General features: G+C 40.1%; 1 protein-coding gene across 1 annotated transcript in view; it reads right to left on the minus strand.

The window, feature by feature from the left end:
* CUL4B (cullin 4B) overlaps positions 1 to 1,267 on the minus strand; it is a 50,567-nt gene extending 49,300 nt beyond the window's left edge. The window contains exon 1 of the mRNA XM_045295858.1: positions 1,232 to 1,267. Coding sequence (XP_045151793.1) covers positions 1,232 to 1,244 — 13 coding nt within the window. The 5' untranslated portion in view covers positions 1,245 to 1,267. The remainder of the gene's footprint in view (positions 1 to 1,231) is intronic.
* Between the last annotated feature and the right edge of the window lie 16,872 nt (positions 1,268 to 18,139).

An 18,139-nucleotide genomic window follows, 5' to 3' on the forward strand; every position in this document is an offset into this window, starting at 1 on the left:
GTGAGGGAAGAGAGAATAGCCAAAAGAAAGAAAGAGGGGAGTTAAAGAGAGGAAGAGACAGAGGGACGTGCAGGAGGAGGTGAAGAAAGTCACAGAGAGAGAACACAGGAATCCATCCCGTATTAATAAACTTTTTGGACAGAAATTAATCATTATGTCTAAAAGGAGCCCACGTCCCCCATCCCACAGCCCAACCTCCCCACCCCCTCTCCCCTCCCCCACCCCCCATTGGCTGTGGCAACAGGCACATGTGTGACACTTGAGGCAAGGTGTCATGTTCCACTGTCAACACTCCGCAGGGCAGGGTCAAGAAGAGGATAGAGAAGGGGTTAGAGATGGCTGAGAACTATAAGCGTTTCTGCTGGACCCTTTAGTTTTCAAATTTGTGTTATTTATTACATGCTTTTGAAAAAACATCAATGAATTAAAATGTCATTTCAAGGGGAAAACTTGTAACATCGTTATATTAAAAGATAAAATTGAAAGTTTTACTAAAATGTTAACATATGGAGGATGATAGCCCTTTAGAAATGTTTACAATACAGAAAATAACCTTCCCAAAGGTTTAACTGTAGGAGATATAATTGATCATCTGAAGTGCCTGGAAACAAAATTTTAGAAATACACCCCTGCAAATTTTTATTCTACAAGACTAAATTGACATAAAAAACCAGTCATCTCCCATTAAAAAAACGTCAAAAAGAATTTACCAACTTAGCAATCCACAGGATTTCTAACAATTTGTGGCATGGCCTTAAATGAAGGTCTGTCACTAATATAAAGTACGTGAGCCGGCATTCTCAGCAACGACCATTATAAAAATCAAACTATCAATCAACTCTGAAAAACATTGAAGATGCTCTACATCCTGCAGTATCAAATATTCCACCAATATTTAACTCTCTCTGTAAAAGTAAACAAGCACATGTCTGAATTAGTATGAAAATAAATTGTGAATTTATATGTACGTATACCAAAGAATTGTTCTATAACATAAACGTCTTTATGATTATTTATCGGTTATTAAAAAAAATTTTTAACAGTTGGTCTTGGAACACCCCCCACCAAAAAAAAAAAAAAGAAAAATAGACAATTCATTTCTACATCAGTCACCTCCCTAATCTACAAGGTGTCACAGGCTCATTCATTAACTCTGGCATCTCAATTCATGTTATCCTATTTATCTTATAGCTTCAATAAAATCCTCAAAATTCGGTTAGGCTAGTCATACCTTTCCCAGTCATCCCCTCGTAATTACGGCTTTTAAAATTCTTTTGACATTTCTTTCTTCTTTAAGTCTAAGTGGGGGAGAAAAACATGTTTGCTGAAACATCTTAAATGGTTCCCCTGACACCTCTTTAATGCCCCAATTACATTGGTTTGAGATTGGGGGGGGGGGCGAGTGGGGGAGGGAACAACAGGGGATAACAAAAACTAGACTTCCTTTACAAATAGAAGGCCCCGGGTTTTTCTACAACTAGCACCATGCCCACGAAAAGGCCATTGGTGGCAGCCGTTGGCTGCTGAAAACCAACCCACCAACCCGCTGGCACTTTCAACCCACCAGCCGCGAACGATTTAGGGCCTGAGAAACCTTATGACACAGTTCTGTACTTTAGTCGCGAAGAGTCCAACTTTTCTCCACAGCAGTGGGTTTGGGTAGGGGGGTGGTTGTTCTCACAGAGGATCAGAAACCCATCGCTAATTTTCCTTTGGCCTCCTCTAGAGACAAAGATTCCTCCGTCTGTGGCTAACTGCTCTCGCATCGCCGCCATTTTGGTTGGTTGTACTTCCCTGACTACCACAAAGCCTAGCGGCCTTTCCCTAAATCCGCCACCTCCCAGTGGGTAAAGGCCATTCCAGGCTGTAATTTTTAATCTAGCTTTGTAGTAAATATGTGGGAGACAAAGGTAGTAAAAGAATGACCAAAAAACTAACTCAAAGATGTGGTTTTGCTGGGAGTCGAGGCCAGATCTACCAGAAGTAGGTTCTAAGATACTATTCTTAGCCTTTCATATTCTCAAAGTGACCACTTAACTCACCGTCACAGGAGAGGGCTTGACTGGACGCGTTTGAGTCCGCGGCACTCCAGCGAAGCTCAGAAGCCTCCAAGAAGCGTTAAGTCTCCAGAACGGAAACAAGTCGCGCTAAGGCCCGCCCACTGACGCAACTTCCTGCCTACTTAAGGGTTACAAGATGACTGACATTCGTTCTGACCAATTACTTCAGAGGAAACACATGGGCCAACGAGGGCTGGGTTAGGGTCAAAAATAGAATCTTAAAGCAATCTGCTACAGATGCTCCAGCCCTTGGAGGCAGGATAGCCAGCTCTTGAAGTGAGCGTGAGCATGTGCTTCCTGTAGGCCTCCAGTTCGTCCCCATCTTCCGCAGCCACGTGCTTGAACAATAGGCTACTACTTTGTTCCATTTTGAACAAACAGTAGTATGCAGACACGACAATAAGTAAACAGAACACGTAAATCCATTTCCGTGGATTCGATTCTTACAGAGACTCCATATTAGCCTTTCTAGTTAGGCATAGGGAAAATAACCATTTCTAAAGCAAAATAAAACACACTTGATGAAGGTGTGCGACACTACTCCACTAATTACATACACATGCAGTTTAGCTTTATCATCTGACCACTTAAATTCTCGGTCTAAAATATTTACTATTTTTTTTTAGTCTAAAATATTTACAATCAAATTACTAAAGTACGTTCGATTGGACTGGCACTAATATTGTCTGTTTTGTCTCGATTATGAAATGTCTGGTCGATCATTTGCTTTTGGTCTCTCTATTCCAACACCCTCCACCCCACCCCACCCCACCCACGCCCTGGTGGCGGAATGGCTTAGGTGTTGGGCTGCTAAGCACGGGGTCAGCCGTTTGAAAACACTCGTCACTGTGAGAGAAAGACAAGGCTTTCTACTCCCTTGAAGAGTAACAGTGTCAGAAACCTGCAAGGACACTTCCACCCTATTTTATAGGATCTCTATGAGTCAGAATTGACTCGATGGCAGTGAGTTCATGGTTTTTACATGCCCACTCCCCCACCCCACCCCCCCTTCCCAATAACCAGGTTTCATCAAAAGTGTTAACTGAATTCCTACATAGGAGTCAGAGACACTTAAAATAGATATCTAGTCCTGTGTCTTACTCACTGCCATGAAAACCGCTGTGGGTTTCTGAGACTGTAACTGTTTAATGGGAGTAGAAAGCCCGGTCTTTCTCCCGCGGAGCTGCTGGTGGTTCCAAACAGCTGACCACGAGGATCGCAGTCCAATGTGTAACCACTACACTACCAGGGCGTTTAGTCCAGCATAGGAACATAAAAATAACTGAAATTAGGGGCTCAGACAAATGAATCTTGGAACAAGCAATCTTTTGGAAACTATCGGTGTAGATATGTGATTAAGAAACACCTTCCAATTTATAAGATCATAGATGTCCCAGAGCCATATGTAAAGAGACAGATTCAGTCATTAAAAAAATTTTTTGTTCTTCTTTTTTTAAAAATCATTTTATTAGGGGCTCATACAACTCTTATCATAATCCATACACACATCAATTGTGCAAAGCGCATTTGTACATTGATTGCCCAATTTAAAAAAATTTATTATAATTTATAACCCAAGGCTAATGGGATTTTGTGAATGGGCTTGAATAGACTTAGAACTTTATTTTTATTTCGTTTATTAAATGTATTAAACTGTTTTTGAAAGAAGTATAGGTTCAACTCTAATTTCCAGAAGTAATGCAGAATGATTTCCTGTACCCTTTAGCCAGTTTCTCCCAATAGCAAGACTATTGTACGTTTATGCCATCAAAATGTAGGCCCTTTCTATCACCAACCCACCCCTCAAAACCAAATAAACTGCCATTGAGTGAATTCAGGTTCATGTGACCCTATAGGACAGAGTAGAACTTTACAGGAGCAGAAGGCCTCATCTTTCTCCTGCAGAACTACTGGTGGAGTTGAACTCCAACTGATGTACTTACAGGTAGTAGTGTAACACATAGCCCACTACACCACCCGGCCCCCTTTCCATCACCACAAAGGTTCCTTGTATTGCTCATTCACAGCCATGCTCATGCTCATGTACTTCCTGATCCTGCCTTCTTTAACCTTCAGCATGTCAAAGAAATGTTATTTAAGACTTTGATATTTGGAAATTGATGTTCTTTCACTCAGCCTAATTCTTTGTAGATTCACATTTATGCCATCAAAATATAGACCCTTTCTATCACCAACCCACCCCCCAAAACCAAATTAATCCAATTTCTCCACATCCTAACCAACCTTTGGTGTTGGCACTATTTTCTTATTTTAGCCATTCTGCTAGGTCTCAAAGAAAGCCTGACTACTCTGGAGTCAATTCTGACTATAACTGCCTTTGAGGGTTTCAGGGATTAATTCTCAATAGGAGTAGAAAGTCTCATCTTTTGTTTTTCAAGAGTGGCTGGTGGATTCCAAATGCTGATCTTGTGGTTAGCAGGCCAATGAGTAACCCACTACACCACCAGGGTGCCTATGTGGTGATAATTCCATATACATTTAATTTGCATTTTCCAGATGACTAAGATGATCAGCAGAGCATCTTTTAGATGTTTATTTGTCCTCTTTATGGCCTCTATGCTAAAATGTCTCTTCATGTCTTCTGCCCAATTTATAAACAGATTATTTACTATGTTTACTTCTCCTTTGTGGGATAATATGGTTTATAAATATTTTCTCTGGCCTACTCAGGATATTCATCCTCATATAACAACAGGGTATTTTACAGAGACAATCAGAACACTGATGAAGTCCACTTGCTGTAGATTGAATGGTGTCCTCCCCAAAGTATATGTCAGAGTCTGTCATACCAGGGTTTGAGTTTGCTAACAAAAGACAAAACCCACATGTTGTACAGATAATTCTCTACACGCAAAAGAAGAGGCAGATCAAGATCAACTTCAACTGCAGACCCAGTCTCTCCTGGTCAGTGATATGGCCCTCACTGTCAGCACAGGCTATTGGTATGGGCACACACTTCCTGCACATGAGCAAGAGACAGAAGAAAATTACCGTGTGCCCAGAACAAGGAATAAGGCTTCTCTGATGAGAAGGGGCTGGCAGAGAAAGACATCCTCAGTTTCCAACCTCCTTATTAGAGAATGTTCGGAGTCCAAGGCCTATTTTAGGGTAGGAGACAGAGTCAGTTTGTCTTCCCTTGCTCCCTAGGGAGCCCTAAACTCTATACCTGTAGATGTAACCCAATGTGGGAATATGTTTTCAGTTTTATTTTAAGGCGGCCATAATAGTATAGGGATGTCTTAAGCCTAATCACTTTAGAGCTAATTTTAAAAAAGGCAGATTAGACACAAAAGCAAGCAAGCACAAATGGGGGAAAGATAGGTGGAGATATACAAAGTCCTAAGGATTACTGAAGTTCAGGCAAATACCTTTTCCCAGAGCTAACAGAAAGAGCCTTCCCCTAGAGCCAGTACCCTAAATTCAGACTTCTAGGCTCCTAAACTGAGAAACGACATGTTTGTCCTTTGAAGCCACCCACTTGTGGCATTTCTGTTAATGCAGCACTAAGAAACAAAGATACCACTTTATCGATTTTCCCTTTTATGAATTTTTAGTGTCAAGGTGGAAAGATGGGACTTTTTTACTTCCGTAAAGAGTTAGTCTCTGACTGAACTATGGAATTATATAATATATATGTATTATTAATTCCCAATCATTAATAAAGTAATATAAAACAGTTAGAGTCTCATAAACTCATAGGGGCAGTTTTCCCTGTTCTACAGGGTCACTATGAACTGCCATTTACTCAATGGCAGTGAGTTTGGTCAAGGTTCAATCTTTTTGTTTGTTTGTGTCAAACTCAATAAACCCCAAATAGAACTTGCATGGTTTTTATTTCCTTTTCTTACCTTGTGGCACTGACTAGAAATTTCAGCACAATGTTAAATAAGACAGTGAGCGCGGACACCTTGACTTAAGGAAAAACCATTCAGAGGACTCACATCCAAAATTTGGCTTAAAAAGGTTCCTGGAAAATGGTATTTCTGGATTTTGGAAGCCCTCTCATATGTATGAGGGTAAATAAAGTATTGATACAAAGTAATATAAACCTTTATTAAACAAAAATGTTTAAATTTAAAGCTGTTATTTATTCATATATCCTCCATCTACATCTATATGAAACCGCTTAAAAAGTTTGTAAAAATTTTTCATTATCTTTTTATTCTGTTTTTCCACAAACTTTTTTTGCCCCCACATACACTTCTGAGAGCTAAGTTTCTCCCTCTCTAACATTTCCCCCCTAAATCTGAGTTGTTTCATATACACAATGCTAGTTTGGGCCTTCCCAAGAGACTCAAATCAACAGTTTGGGAACATGAAGTCTGAAGGGGCAAGATTAGGCTGTAAGATGAATGTAGCAAGGTTTCCCTTGAAAATGAGCACGTATAATGGGATTAACAAAATTTCTTTGGCATAATTTCCATGGCCTTTTTTGCATCACAGATATTTATTTATCTTTTTTTTAATGAGAGGGAATCTAAAATTTAATATAATTCCATTATCTTTCCAGATTCTTTCTTTGGAATTTGTGGAATCGGTTGCCATAACCTTCAGAGCTGACCACTCTACCAGCAGATCCCTTCAGAAGCCACTGTTTGGATTGTGAAGGTACTCTAATGAGTCTAAGACAAATGGATTCCTGAAAGAACTTTTCTATAGCCACCTACTCATCAGAGACATGTTTAAATACATTTTGTTTGGAATAACGTGTATATATGAGCTGGAACCCTAGTATAAATGTGTATATTCCACAGCATATAAAAATATTCAATATATTCAATAGCAAGGAGTTTGATATAATATATAAACCCAAACCCACTGTCAATGATTAGATCCAGACATATAAAGACCTTATACAGGGTTTCTGAGGGTGTAAATCTTTTCAGGAGCCGACACAACCTTATCTTTCTCCTGCAGAGCAGTTGATGGGTTTGAACTGCTGACCTTGCAGTTAATAAATAGTCCAATGCTTACATGACAGCACCACTAGAGCTCCATGGTATTCCAAATATGTATCAGACTCATAGCTGATGAATATTTATATATGATGGTTTGATGGATATACATTAGGCTGCTAACCACAAGGGTAGCTGTCTGCTGCTGTAAAGAGTTACAGTCTCAGAATCCCACAGGGTCAATTCTACCCTATCCTATAGGATCACTATAAGTTAGAATGGATGGTAATGAATTATTATTAATGAAATATAGAAGGATTCCTGGTGATGCAATGGTTAAAGATTTACAGCCTTTCTGTAAGACTTACAGTCTTTCAGGGTTAGTATGTGCTGTAATCTATTCCGTGGGTGAAATACTTGTACATATACGAGGAGACATCTGGTAGAATAAGTGTGTGCCTTCCTCAAACATGTTGCTGTTTAATTGATTCCTGGCGAGTCCCATGTATAACAGAATCAAACTACACCATGCCTTTCTTCCATACTGCCATCTAACAACCTCTAGGTCCCTGAAGGTTTTCCAAGAGGGGTACTTCTAGCAGAAGTAGAGGATTATTTCTGGTGGGTATGTGGATGGCCCAGGTGAGTGGGTAGAAGGAGATGGTACTCTGGCATGGTTTATAGAGGGTTTGTGAAGATTAGTGGTCTCTGAGGACTATTGGTGGCATGTTTCATTAAATAGCTCCTCTGGATTTTGAGGTGGCTCTGTGAGAAGCCCCTGTGTACAGGACCTAATATTTAAAAGCAATGCTTCCTGGTTTTTGGCAGCAGGGTCTTTGGACCATGTCGGCTCTGCAAAGGATCAGTATGGCCAATCTCTTATTGCAGTGGATGGTTGGGAGCATAGGAGGCCTGTTTTAGATAAACCTGACCTGTCCGCACTGTGCATGAAATTAGGAGATCACCCTTTGGGTAGAGGCTTTGTTTCTGGGCATTATCATTGATATTGACAATGTAGAATGTGCCCTGCACAAGTTTATCTGAATGAGTATGAGTGAGAGAATGAAGTCTATCATGTTATGGATTGAATTGTATCATCCCAAAATATCAAGTGTCCACTTGATTTGGCCTTGATTCTCAGTATTTATAATTATCCTCCATTTTATAATCTGATGTAATAATTCTGTGATGTATATCCTAACCTCTATGATGTTAATGGGCCAGGATTAGAGACAGTTATGTTAATGAGGAAGGTTGAGGCAATCTATAGGATTAGGTTGTATCTTGAGTCCACCTTTTTTGAGACCAAAAAAACATTCATCCATGAGATCTACTATCACAAAGAAAGAAGGGTCAGGAATGGAGCAAGACATTTGACCCAGAATCCCAACTAGAACCCGAGGAAAACTGATTCCAAGACACATGGAACATTGGTCAACAGATGCTGAAAGAAGCCAAGGACCTTCCTTCTAAACTGTGAGCCAACAGAGAGAGAACAGAACACCTTTTCCTAGAGCTAATACCCTGGATTCAGACTGCTAGCCTTTGAAACTGAGAGAATACATTTTTGTTTGTTAAAAACATTTTGCAGCACTAGATAAATGAGACACTCTGCTAGTCACCTAAGCTTTGTGCCTTCATCCATGGATGCTACTTCCAGTATAGAAACAACCCCCCACTCCCAATGGTATATTTAAAGAGGGTCTTTTATCTATTTAATCGCCCCTGGGGGAGCCTTCTTAAAATTTCCTTTGAGCATAGTGCCTTTTTCTAATTTGTCCTTAGGGACTTTATGGGCTAACTGTGGCCCTGACTTTCTCAGATTAACTGACATGCGTATGCCAGATTTCTAAACCCAGATTTTGGTTTCAGAGACCTTTATGTCCCTACACTCTGGTTGGTTAAATACTGGGCTGCTAACTGCCAGGTAAGTAATTTGAACCCACCGGCTGCTCCATGGGAGAAAGATGAGTTTTTTTACTCCAGTGAGGATTGTTAGTTTGAGAAAGCTGAGGAAGCAGTTCTACTCTGTTCTATAAGATCTGCTATGAATGTTAAAGGACTCAATGGCAGTTGGTGCAATTAGGTCCCTGGGTGGCTTAATGGTTTGTGCTTGGCTGTTAACTGTGCAGCTGGCATCTGAACCTACAGAATGGCACTGTGTGGCTTGCTGATGTAATAATAGTCAAGAAAACCCTAATGTTCAACTGTGAATCAGAATTGACTCGATGGCAGGATTTTTTTTTGTAATGGACCTTGATCAGAACAGATGAATGGTTAAATGCAACCACTGTAAAATGTACTTTCCCCTTGCCTCTCACCATGAGCAAAAATTGACATAAGAAGAAGACTAGTCAGATTAGGTCAAGATGGCAGGCCTTCCCCTGATCCATAAATTACAGTCACTAATTTGTCTAGAGAACAACAGATCACCAGAAATACTTGGAGAAGATCTTGAACACAAAGAAGAAAGACAAAGATGAATAAATTGAACAATTGATCCTACAAAGAACAGAATACCAATTTTCTATTTCTAATATTCAGATGTGTTCCAAATACATTTCAGACATATTCAGAACTTCTTTGAATTGCTCAAATACGTACTAAAGCAAAATGAAAAATGGATCTAAGAAAGAGAACTTTGGAATATAAGAAATAGTGGTCAGCAAAGAAATAATAAAACCTTGAGCTGTCCAAATGCTAGCAAAAAATGAATTCACAATACAAAGTTTTAAAAAATTCAGAACCAGAAATATTAATTAAATGACAGAAAAGGCTATTTCATATTGATAAAAGGTACACTTCACCAAGAACAGGTGACCAGCCTTTATGCATGCAACAATATTAATTTGCAATATACCAGGCAAAGACTCTTAGAAATACAATGAGAATATTTAAAAAATAATCTATGATAGTGACAGATTCTCCTCCCTTTTCTCCCTTCACTCTTCCTCCCCCTCTCCCATGATCCTTTTCATGCCTTCCTCCCTCCCTTCCTCCATCAGATACATATTTTAACATATAGCATATCATAGAAAAGGTCATATGAAATTTATGAATCTTGTCATATGCTACATGTTGATAGATATTATTCAAATATTCCTTCAAAGAAGTGACTGTGATGAGGACTTTGAAGGAGTAGTACACTTGTGTAGAGTTTTAGAAAATTAATGGAGAGATACTCAGGCTTATGATGCATAAACTCATTTTGTTTATTGTAAAGTATTAATGGCAAGGCATGCAAGTAAGACTTCAAAACATCTATTTAGAACCGGAGAATCAGAATTAACAGTTATAATTACAATGTTGTTCATGGTTAGAACCCACATTGCTGGACTTCAAACTTTTGCCTTTAATGAAATGTCTCTCTCTCTTTCTGAAGGCATAACTGTGCTTTGCACTTAGCAGTAGACCTGTAGTTCGGGCCCAAGGTTAGCAGTACTGGACAGAATCTCAGATCCATTTCTGCTTTCTCTTCATGAGTAAGTAGAAAGTTAGGATTTAAATGTGAATTTATCACCTTGGTTTCACATGACAAGGGCCAATGTAACCTCAAAGATTAGTGGGTTATGTATTTTCTATAGTGGTAGGCAGTAAGTAGTTGAATCTTTCTTCAAGGCTATCCATTAAGGTGATTGTTTAAAGCTTATGTTATTCTATTTCCTTATGTCATAGTCAAAGTCAATTTAAAGGCTGTTTCCATTTTTGGCTTTCAAATACTGCACCTTCTAAACAGCTTTCTTATACTTACAGGATTCTAATGACTTATAGTTAAAGTTGAGGAGTCTCGGTGGTGTGGTGGGTTACACATTGGGCTGCCAATCTCAAGGACAACAGTTCAAAACCACCAGCCATTTTGCTGGAAAATGACAACACTTTCTATTCATGCAGAGTAACCATCTTGGAAACCCACAGGGGCAGTTCTACCCGCTCCTATAGGGTCATTATGAGTTGGAATCAAACCCAAGGCACTGAGTGCTTTGTTTTTTATAGTTAATGTTAGAGAACTTCACAAGGTTAACATATGTATTTGGAAAGCATAATAAGGACTTAAAATATTTGAGATCATAGGAACATACAGACTTATAAGAGTCAGGGAAAGCTCTAGAGAAAGTAAAATCTACTCAAAGAGCTAAAGTGTGTATTGGCATTAACCGAGTGAAGCGGGAAATGAAAGCATTTATGGCTGAGGAAACAGCATGTTCAAAGGCCCTGTGGCAGGAGGAAGCCCAGGGCATATAAAAGAGCAAAGTATGGAAGAAGGCATCAGGTAGAATCACCTGCCCGGTACTTCTGTTGTTAGAAAATTAAGCGGTAAGGAGGCCAACATTAGGAGCCTAGGTGCTAAAAATAGATTCAGTATACTAGTGTTCAGACCTTCCCCTGTGATTTTTGCCCACAGAGTGATTTGAGAACTTGCTGAAAGTTCACCGCGTGTGCCCGCGAGTTCCACTAATACCTCACCAGATCCAGTGGGATGGTTTCTTCAACCCCTTCCTACAACCAAGACAAGAGACTCAAAGCATACAGAAATTTTCCCAGGCTGCAATCCAAAGGTGGTCATAATCCCAGGCTCCACAGAGCCAACAAGAACTAGCCACAAGACCTCACGCCAACAAGATTTCACACCGGAGTTCCCCTCTGTTATCCTGCTCTTGCATTCTCCTTCCCCAGCCAAGAACAAAGTGACTACATCAGCAATCACCTTGGCCCCTCTCCCCAGCTTCGTGTCTGCCAGCGTGGGTAATGACAGATGATTAGTCACTAATATACAGCAATTGAGAAGCCCCTGGAATATTTACCCTTGACATAGCTGTGCAGGAGAACGAGGAGTGACACAGGAGTGCAGCTCAGGGAGAATTCAGATCCAATGGGTCGCCAAACTTCTTGGCTAATCTTGTTCCCCTTCCTGATACCAGGGAATGCCACGAGCCCATTATAAAAAGAAAAAAAAAGTTCACAATTCCAGGCTTTGTTCTTTTGCTTAATTTTGAATGTAAGGCACCTGAAACCTGGCTCTGGTCTATAAGCATATTAGCATAACAAGACAAGTAACACTCTGAACACCAGAGCACAGCCTAGAATTTTAACATAACAAAACAGGAAAATCCAGGGTCTGAAATCCACAGCCAAAGACAAAAATTGGCTCTACCAGATTTGGGGTGCACAGAGAGTCTTTAAAAGACTGCAAATTGTGGCCAAATAAATCCAGACCAGACCTATGCCTATGCTGCAGATACGTGGCAACCTGGCACAGTAGCATACCTGAAGTCACTGGCATCAGCACACACTCTTGAGGCCCCTCCACTGTCTCTGGTCACTGAGTCACCATGGTACTTCACCTACACAGCAACCCGACCCACAAACATAATAGGCCACAAGTGGTCCCTAAATCCACTCTTACCAGTCACACAGAGAAAGGGCTCAGGGTTCCTCAGTCTCCTGGGAATGTGGCACCCAGTTCCCCCAAAACAACATGCAGATAACAACATATCTCAACACCCTCAACAAGGAAACAAGAAAAACAAAATGCAACAGTGGAAGAAATCCTAAACCAAATGACGCTCATAGAAGAAACAGACGTTGATCTGCAACAAAAACAAATCTTCAAAAACTGCTTGGAATAATACAAGATAGGAGGGAAGCAACCCAGAAATAAGGACACAATTATAGAGGAGATGAAGACCACAGTAGAGGGGATGAAGTCTACGCATCAAAGGGAAATACAAGAACTAATGGATGAGGTAAGAGAAGCAAAACACAAGATCATGGATGTCACCAACAGACTAGAAGAAGAGGCAGAGAATCATACCAGCAATCTCGAGGACAATCAGGCTGACTTCAACAAATGGGAAAGATGGTCAGACAAGATAATTAAAAGATCAGAAGAAAATCTGAAATCAGACAGATGCTATGAAAAGGAACAATATTGGCATAATTGGTCTTTCAGAACAAGACACAACAAAAAAGTCTACAGCTAAATTAGCAAGGGAATTCCTGAAAGCAAACTTCCCCACGTTAATGGGTTCTGGCCCAAATTAGAGAGGAAATTAGGAAGTTTCTAAATACGAATGAGCATGTACCCAAACCTATGGGATACAGCAAAACAGTCATCAGAGGAAGCTTGATAGCAATTAATGCACATATGAAAAAGGAAGAGAGACTTATGACTGATATGCTATCACAAAGCCTCTAGCAACCAGAACAGAGTCAACAAAACAACCACTCCAATATCAAAAGAAAAGAAATAAAAACAAATCAGAGCAGAGTTAAAAAAGTGGGAAGGCAAGAGAACAATTTAAAAAATCAATGCAGCAAAAAGACCTGGTACTTTGAAAGGATCAACAGATCAAGTACTCCCTCAATGCAAGAATACTTTGTTCTATTAAACTGGCATTCCATGATGCTCACCTTCCCAACACAATCTCTGAAAACAAAGCGGGTGTATAAGCAAATGTGGTGAAGAAAGCTGATAGTGCCCGGCTACCAAAGGTATAGAGTCTGAGGTCTTAAAGGCTTGAAGATAAACAAGTGGCCATCTAGCTCAGAAGCAACAAGGCCCATATGGAAGAAGCACACCAGCCTGTGCGATCATGAGATGCCAAAAGGATCAAGTGTCAGGCATCATCAGAACAAAATATATCATTGTGAATGAGGGGGGATGTGCGGGGTGGAGACCCAAAGCCCATTTGTAGGATATCCCCTTACAGAAGAGTCGCTGGGAGGAGACAAGCCAGTCAGGGTGCGATGTAGCAACGGTGGAACATACAACTTTCCTCTAGTTCCTAAATGCTTCCTCTTCCCCCACTATCATGATCCCAATTCTACCTTACAAATCTGGGTAGACCAGAGGATGTACATTGGTACAGATAGGAACCGGAAACACAGGGAATCCAGGGCGGATGATCGCTTCAGGACCAGTGGTGAGAGTGGTGATACTGGCAGGGTGGAGGGAGGGTGAGTTGGAAAGGGGTAAAGGATTACAAGGATCTACATACAACCTCCTCCCTGGGGGACGGACAACAGAAAAGTGGGTGAAGGGAGACATCGGACAGTTCAAGATATGACAAAATAATAATTTATAAATTATCAAGTGTTTATGAAGGGGGTGGAATGGGGAGGGAGGAGAAAAAAGAGGACCTAATGCCGGGGGCTTAAGTGGAGAGGAAATGTTTTGAGAATGATGAGGGCAATGAATGTACAAATGAGCTTTACACAATTGATGTATGTATGGATTGTGATAAGAGTTGTGTGAGCCCCTTATAAAATGATAAAAAATAAAAATAACTATTTATTATTAAAAAGTAAAAGAAAACAAAAGAGCAAAGTATGGTTGGAGCTCAGAAAGTAAGTTGTATTTTGGCGATGTGGGCTCCAAAGGCTATACTAAATATGTGTACCTATGTCCCAAGAATACCATGAGCAATCAAAACATTTTAACATGCATGTTTTGATTTGGGGAAAGACCACTCTCACTGTAATAATACAAAAAAAGCATTAGATTGGTGAAGCAAAAGTGAAATTAGGGAGGTGAAATAGGTTATTACTGGTCAGAAAAGATTGTCTTAGACAGGAGGTGTTGGGAATTATAGCAATTGAAAGAGAAGAGCGCTTTAATAATATTTAGTAGTTTAGGTGGATAGCACTTTAAGGATGGGTTGGATATGGAGATGAAGGTGAGGAGTTAGCAAAGATTTCCAGCTTGTTTCTAGCTCGTATGATTGTGCCATTCATTGAGATTGGAAACACTGCAAGGGGATTAGGTTTTTGTTACATTTTCTTTGCTTTTAGGTTTTTGTTTGGAGTAGGGGAGGGCAGGGATAAGGAGTTTGGTTTTGAACATGTTTAATTTGAGGTGCTCCTGAGATATGGAAGAGATGTGTAGTAGGCATGCCCCAAATCCATTTATATAGCTCCCACATGGATTAAGCCTTCGCTGACTTCCCTTGGATCATTGTCCAAAGATGTGAATAGTTTTGTCCCCAAACACACCACATTGTAAAATGAATCACTGCAGTTAAAGTTAGGTTAGCTATACGTGTTGGCCCACTTTTAACTTGTTCTACTTTTTATTACTTACTGCTATCATTTGGACTGAAGTATTTCTGTGTTTTATTCTGTTCTTGGGTTTGTTGGGTTTTTGTATGCTTTTCTTTATATGAAATTCAGAATAGGCAAATCTATAGAGACAGCAACTAGATTAATAGCGTCTTAGGGTTATGACAGAAGAAGGTGGAGGGAAATGAGGAACTAATAATAATGGCTACAAGAATGAAGAAAATATTCTAAAATTAGGCAGTGGTAGAAGGGAGCTGATGTCAAGGAGCTCAAGAAGGGAGAGAATGTTTGGAAACTGATCACTGTAGCAATTGTACATTACTGTTTGACATGATTGCTATGGAATGATATATTTGTATTTGCTCCCAGTAAAATGGTTTTGGAAAATCAAAGAAAATATGCAGTAAAAAAGAAAATAAAATGATCTAAAAATCAATTGTGCTAATGAGTGCACAACCCTCTTTTATATATTTAAGCCATTGGTTTTATGATATGTGAATTATATGTTGATAAACTATTAAATAAATAAATAGACATTATCTGGAAACAAGGTTTGGAGCTCAAATTAAAGCTGAAGGTCCAGTTTTGTGAAATACCTGAGCAGGGTTGGTAATCAAAGCCCCAGATATAGGAGAGAGCTCCTAACGAGAGCTTGTGAGGTGAGAAGAGGGTCTCTGATCTGAATGTTAACATTCAGTGGTTGAAGATGTGAGTTAAGCAAGGATAGTGATATGTCAAGATAACCCAAGGTAGAGAATGTTTTGAAAAGGGGGAATAGTTACCTGTGACAAGTACTGCTGAAAGGTCAAGCAAGATAAGGATGAATATGTGTCTATTGGGTTTAGCAACATGAAAATCTGGCCACAAATGTAATAGCTTAAGCCAATAATTTATTATTCTTATATCTCACATTTATATGAATTAGGAATTCAGACAGAGCTTAAGCCAATAATTTATTATCCTTATATCTCACATTTATATGAATTAGGAATTCAGACAGAGCATATTGGGGTGGGGTAGGGGGTTCATTTCTGGTTCATCAAATCTGGGGCTTCGGGACACTTTGAAGGGCTAGAGAATGGAATAGTTTGGGAGTAGGTTGGGTATCTTTCTCCACACAACCTTTCCATTTGACAACTTGGATCTCCTCACAGGATGGCAGACATAGGGTGGTCAGACTTATATTATTGCAGTACAGAGCACGGGTAGGGAGACTATATCTGATCTCCTCTGACTTCTCTATTGCCTTGAGTCAGAGGTCAGGGCATGCTTCTATTCTCTATGCTTCTTTACTCTGACACCAACCGTTACTCCCACGACGCTATACTATGTTGGGTTCCATAATTCGTCGCAATGGCCACACAGAAATCACAGACAAAAATCACAACGATGGGGAGTTATTAGGGAAGTTAATAAGTTACAAGTCAAATCAGCTACTCCTCTGTTCTGTCTTGTGGTTGCCTTCCTTTGGTCTCTGGTCTCAGCCTGGCTCATTTGTTCTATCCTCTAGACCAGTGGTTCTCAACCTTCCTAATGCTGTGACCCTTTAATACAGTTACTCATGTTGTGGTGACCTACAACTATACAATTATTCTCTTTGCTACTTCATAACTGTAATTTTGCTAATGTTATGAATCATCATGTAAATAGCTTATACGCAAGGTGTATTTTCATTGTTACAAGTTGAACATAAGTAACGCATAGTGATTAATCACAAAACAATATGTAATAACATATTATGAAATATTCATTTCTAATTACAAATCAATGAAATTTTGTCTTGAAGCATGGTGTAGCATGGGTAACAGTCTTCACACCAGGCAGACCCGCATGGAGACAGATAGAGAAGTGGTGTCTCAGTTCCAAAGACCATCGGAAATATGGTGACCCCTGTGAAAGGGTCGTTCGACCGCAAAGGAGTCGTGGCCCACAGGTTGAGAACCACTGCTGTAGACTCTGTGTCATAGTCTCTGGTACCTCTGGTCTTGGCCTCTGCCACTTGAGACAGATTTTGAACATGCTCTTTCAATGGTCCTGGGCTTTAGCTCTGTGATGGAGATGTCTCTTATACATAGAGGAATGGCTTTGCTGGAGGTGTAATCTTTTACTTTCATCAGACTATATCCCCAAAGGAACAGTGTGACTTGGTTCACACCCTCTACTAAAGTCAGGACTTAATCCTACCCTAATCCTGCCAATTAGTATTGTGGTGAACAGCAATGGAAGTGGACATATCTGACCTCCTCTGACTTCCCAATGCCATGAGGCAGGGGTCCGACAAGCTTCCAATGCTCTGACCCAAGCATTCCTCCCATGGCACTCTACAAATATGCTGGGTTTGATAATTCATTGAAATGGCCATACAGAACTCACAGACAACAACACTGCCAGTTAAGGGAGCTTATTAGGGACCTCCCTAATAATCATAAATTAGATCAGTAAACAGTAAGGATACAGTCATTGGTCTCACAAGCAGCCAAGTTTCTTTCTGGTTCTCAGCCTCTCAGCCAAGTGATCTCTTGGCTTTTGCTTTGATGGGCCAGGAAGGCAGCGTGTTACTCTATCTCACAGTTCCATAGTTTTAGGCCACAGTAGGTACCCCATAGTCTCTACAATGTTCCTCTGAACATTGTGCCCTAGTGTCTGGTGCATCTGGACTTGGTGCACTCTGCTCTGCCACTTCAGAGATCATAGACATGTTCTTCCAAATGGTCCTTGGGGTTTCTCTTTCTGCTGCTACTTCAAAGATGCCTCATCCTTATAGCCATGGGGGTTTACAATTAAACTGACCAATCTCCTTTATTAGTGTTACACACACCCTCTTTTCTTAGTCCCACTTAATCATTTTGGTGGGAGTTACAGAGACTTGGGTAGAGGAACCAATGCGAAATCTCACTCCACCACAAATATAGCAGAGAACTCTCTTTAAAGTGGGATTATAGTCATAGACTATGGAATCCACAATTATAACACATTACATAAGGCATTCTGGCTAGAAGGGCCATATTAACTGGTTGCTTCAAGGTTCCAAGAGTTAAATGTTTCAAGAAGCTTAGATAGAGACTAGATGGCACCTTATGATCTGGTCTCATAAACTCCAAAATG

Source organism: Echinops telfairi, unplaced genomic scaffold (assembly GCF_000313985.2).
Source record: "Echinops telfairi isolate 266 unplaced genomic scaffold, ASM31398v2 ScPeMD7_6080;HRSCAF=6971, whole genome shotgun sequence".
Lineage (NCBI taxonomy): Eukaryota > Metazoa > Chordata > Mammalia > Afrosoricida > Tenrecidae > Echinops > Echinops telfairi.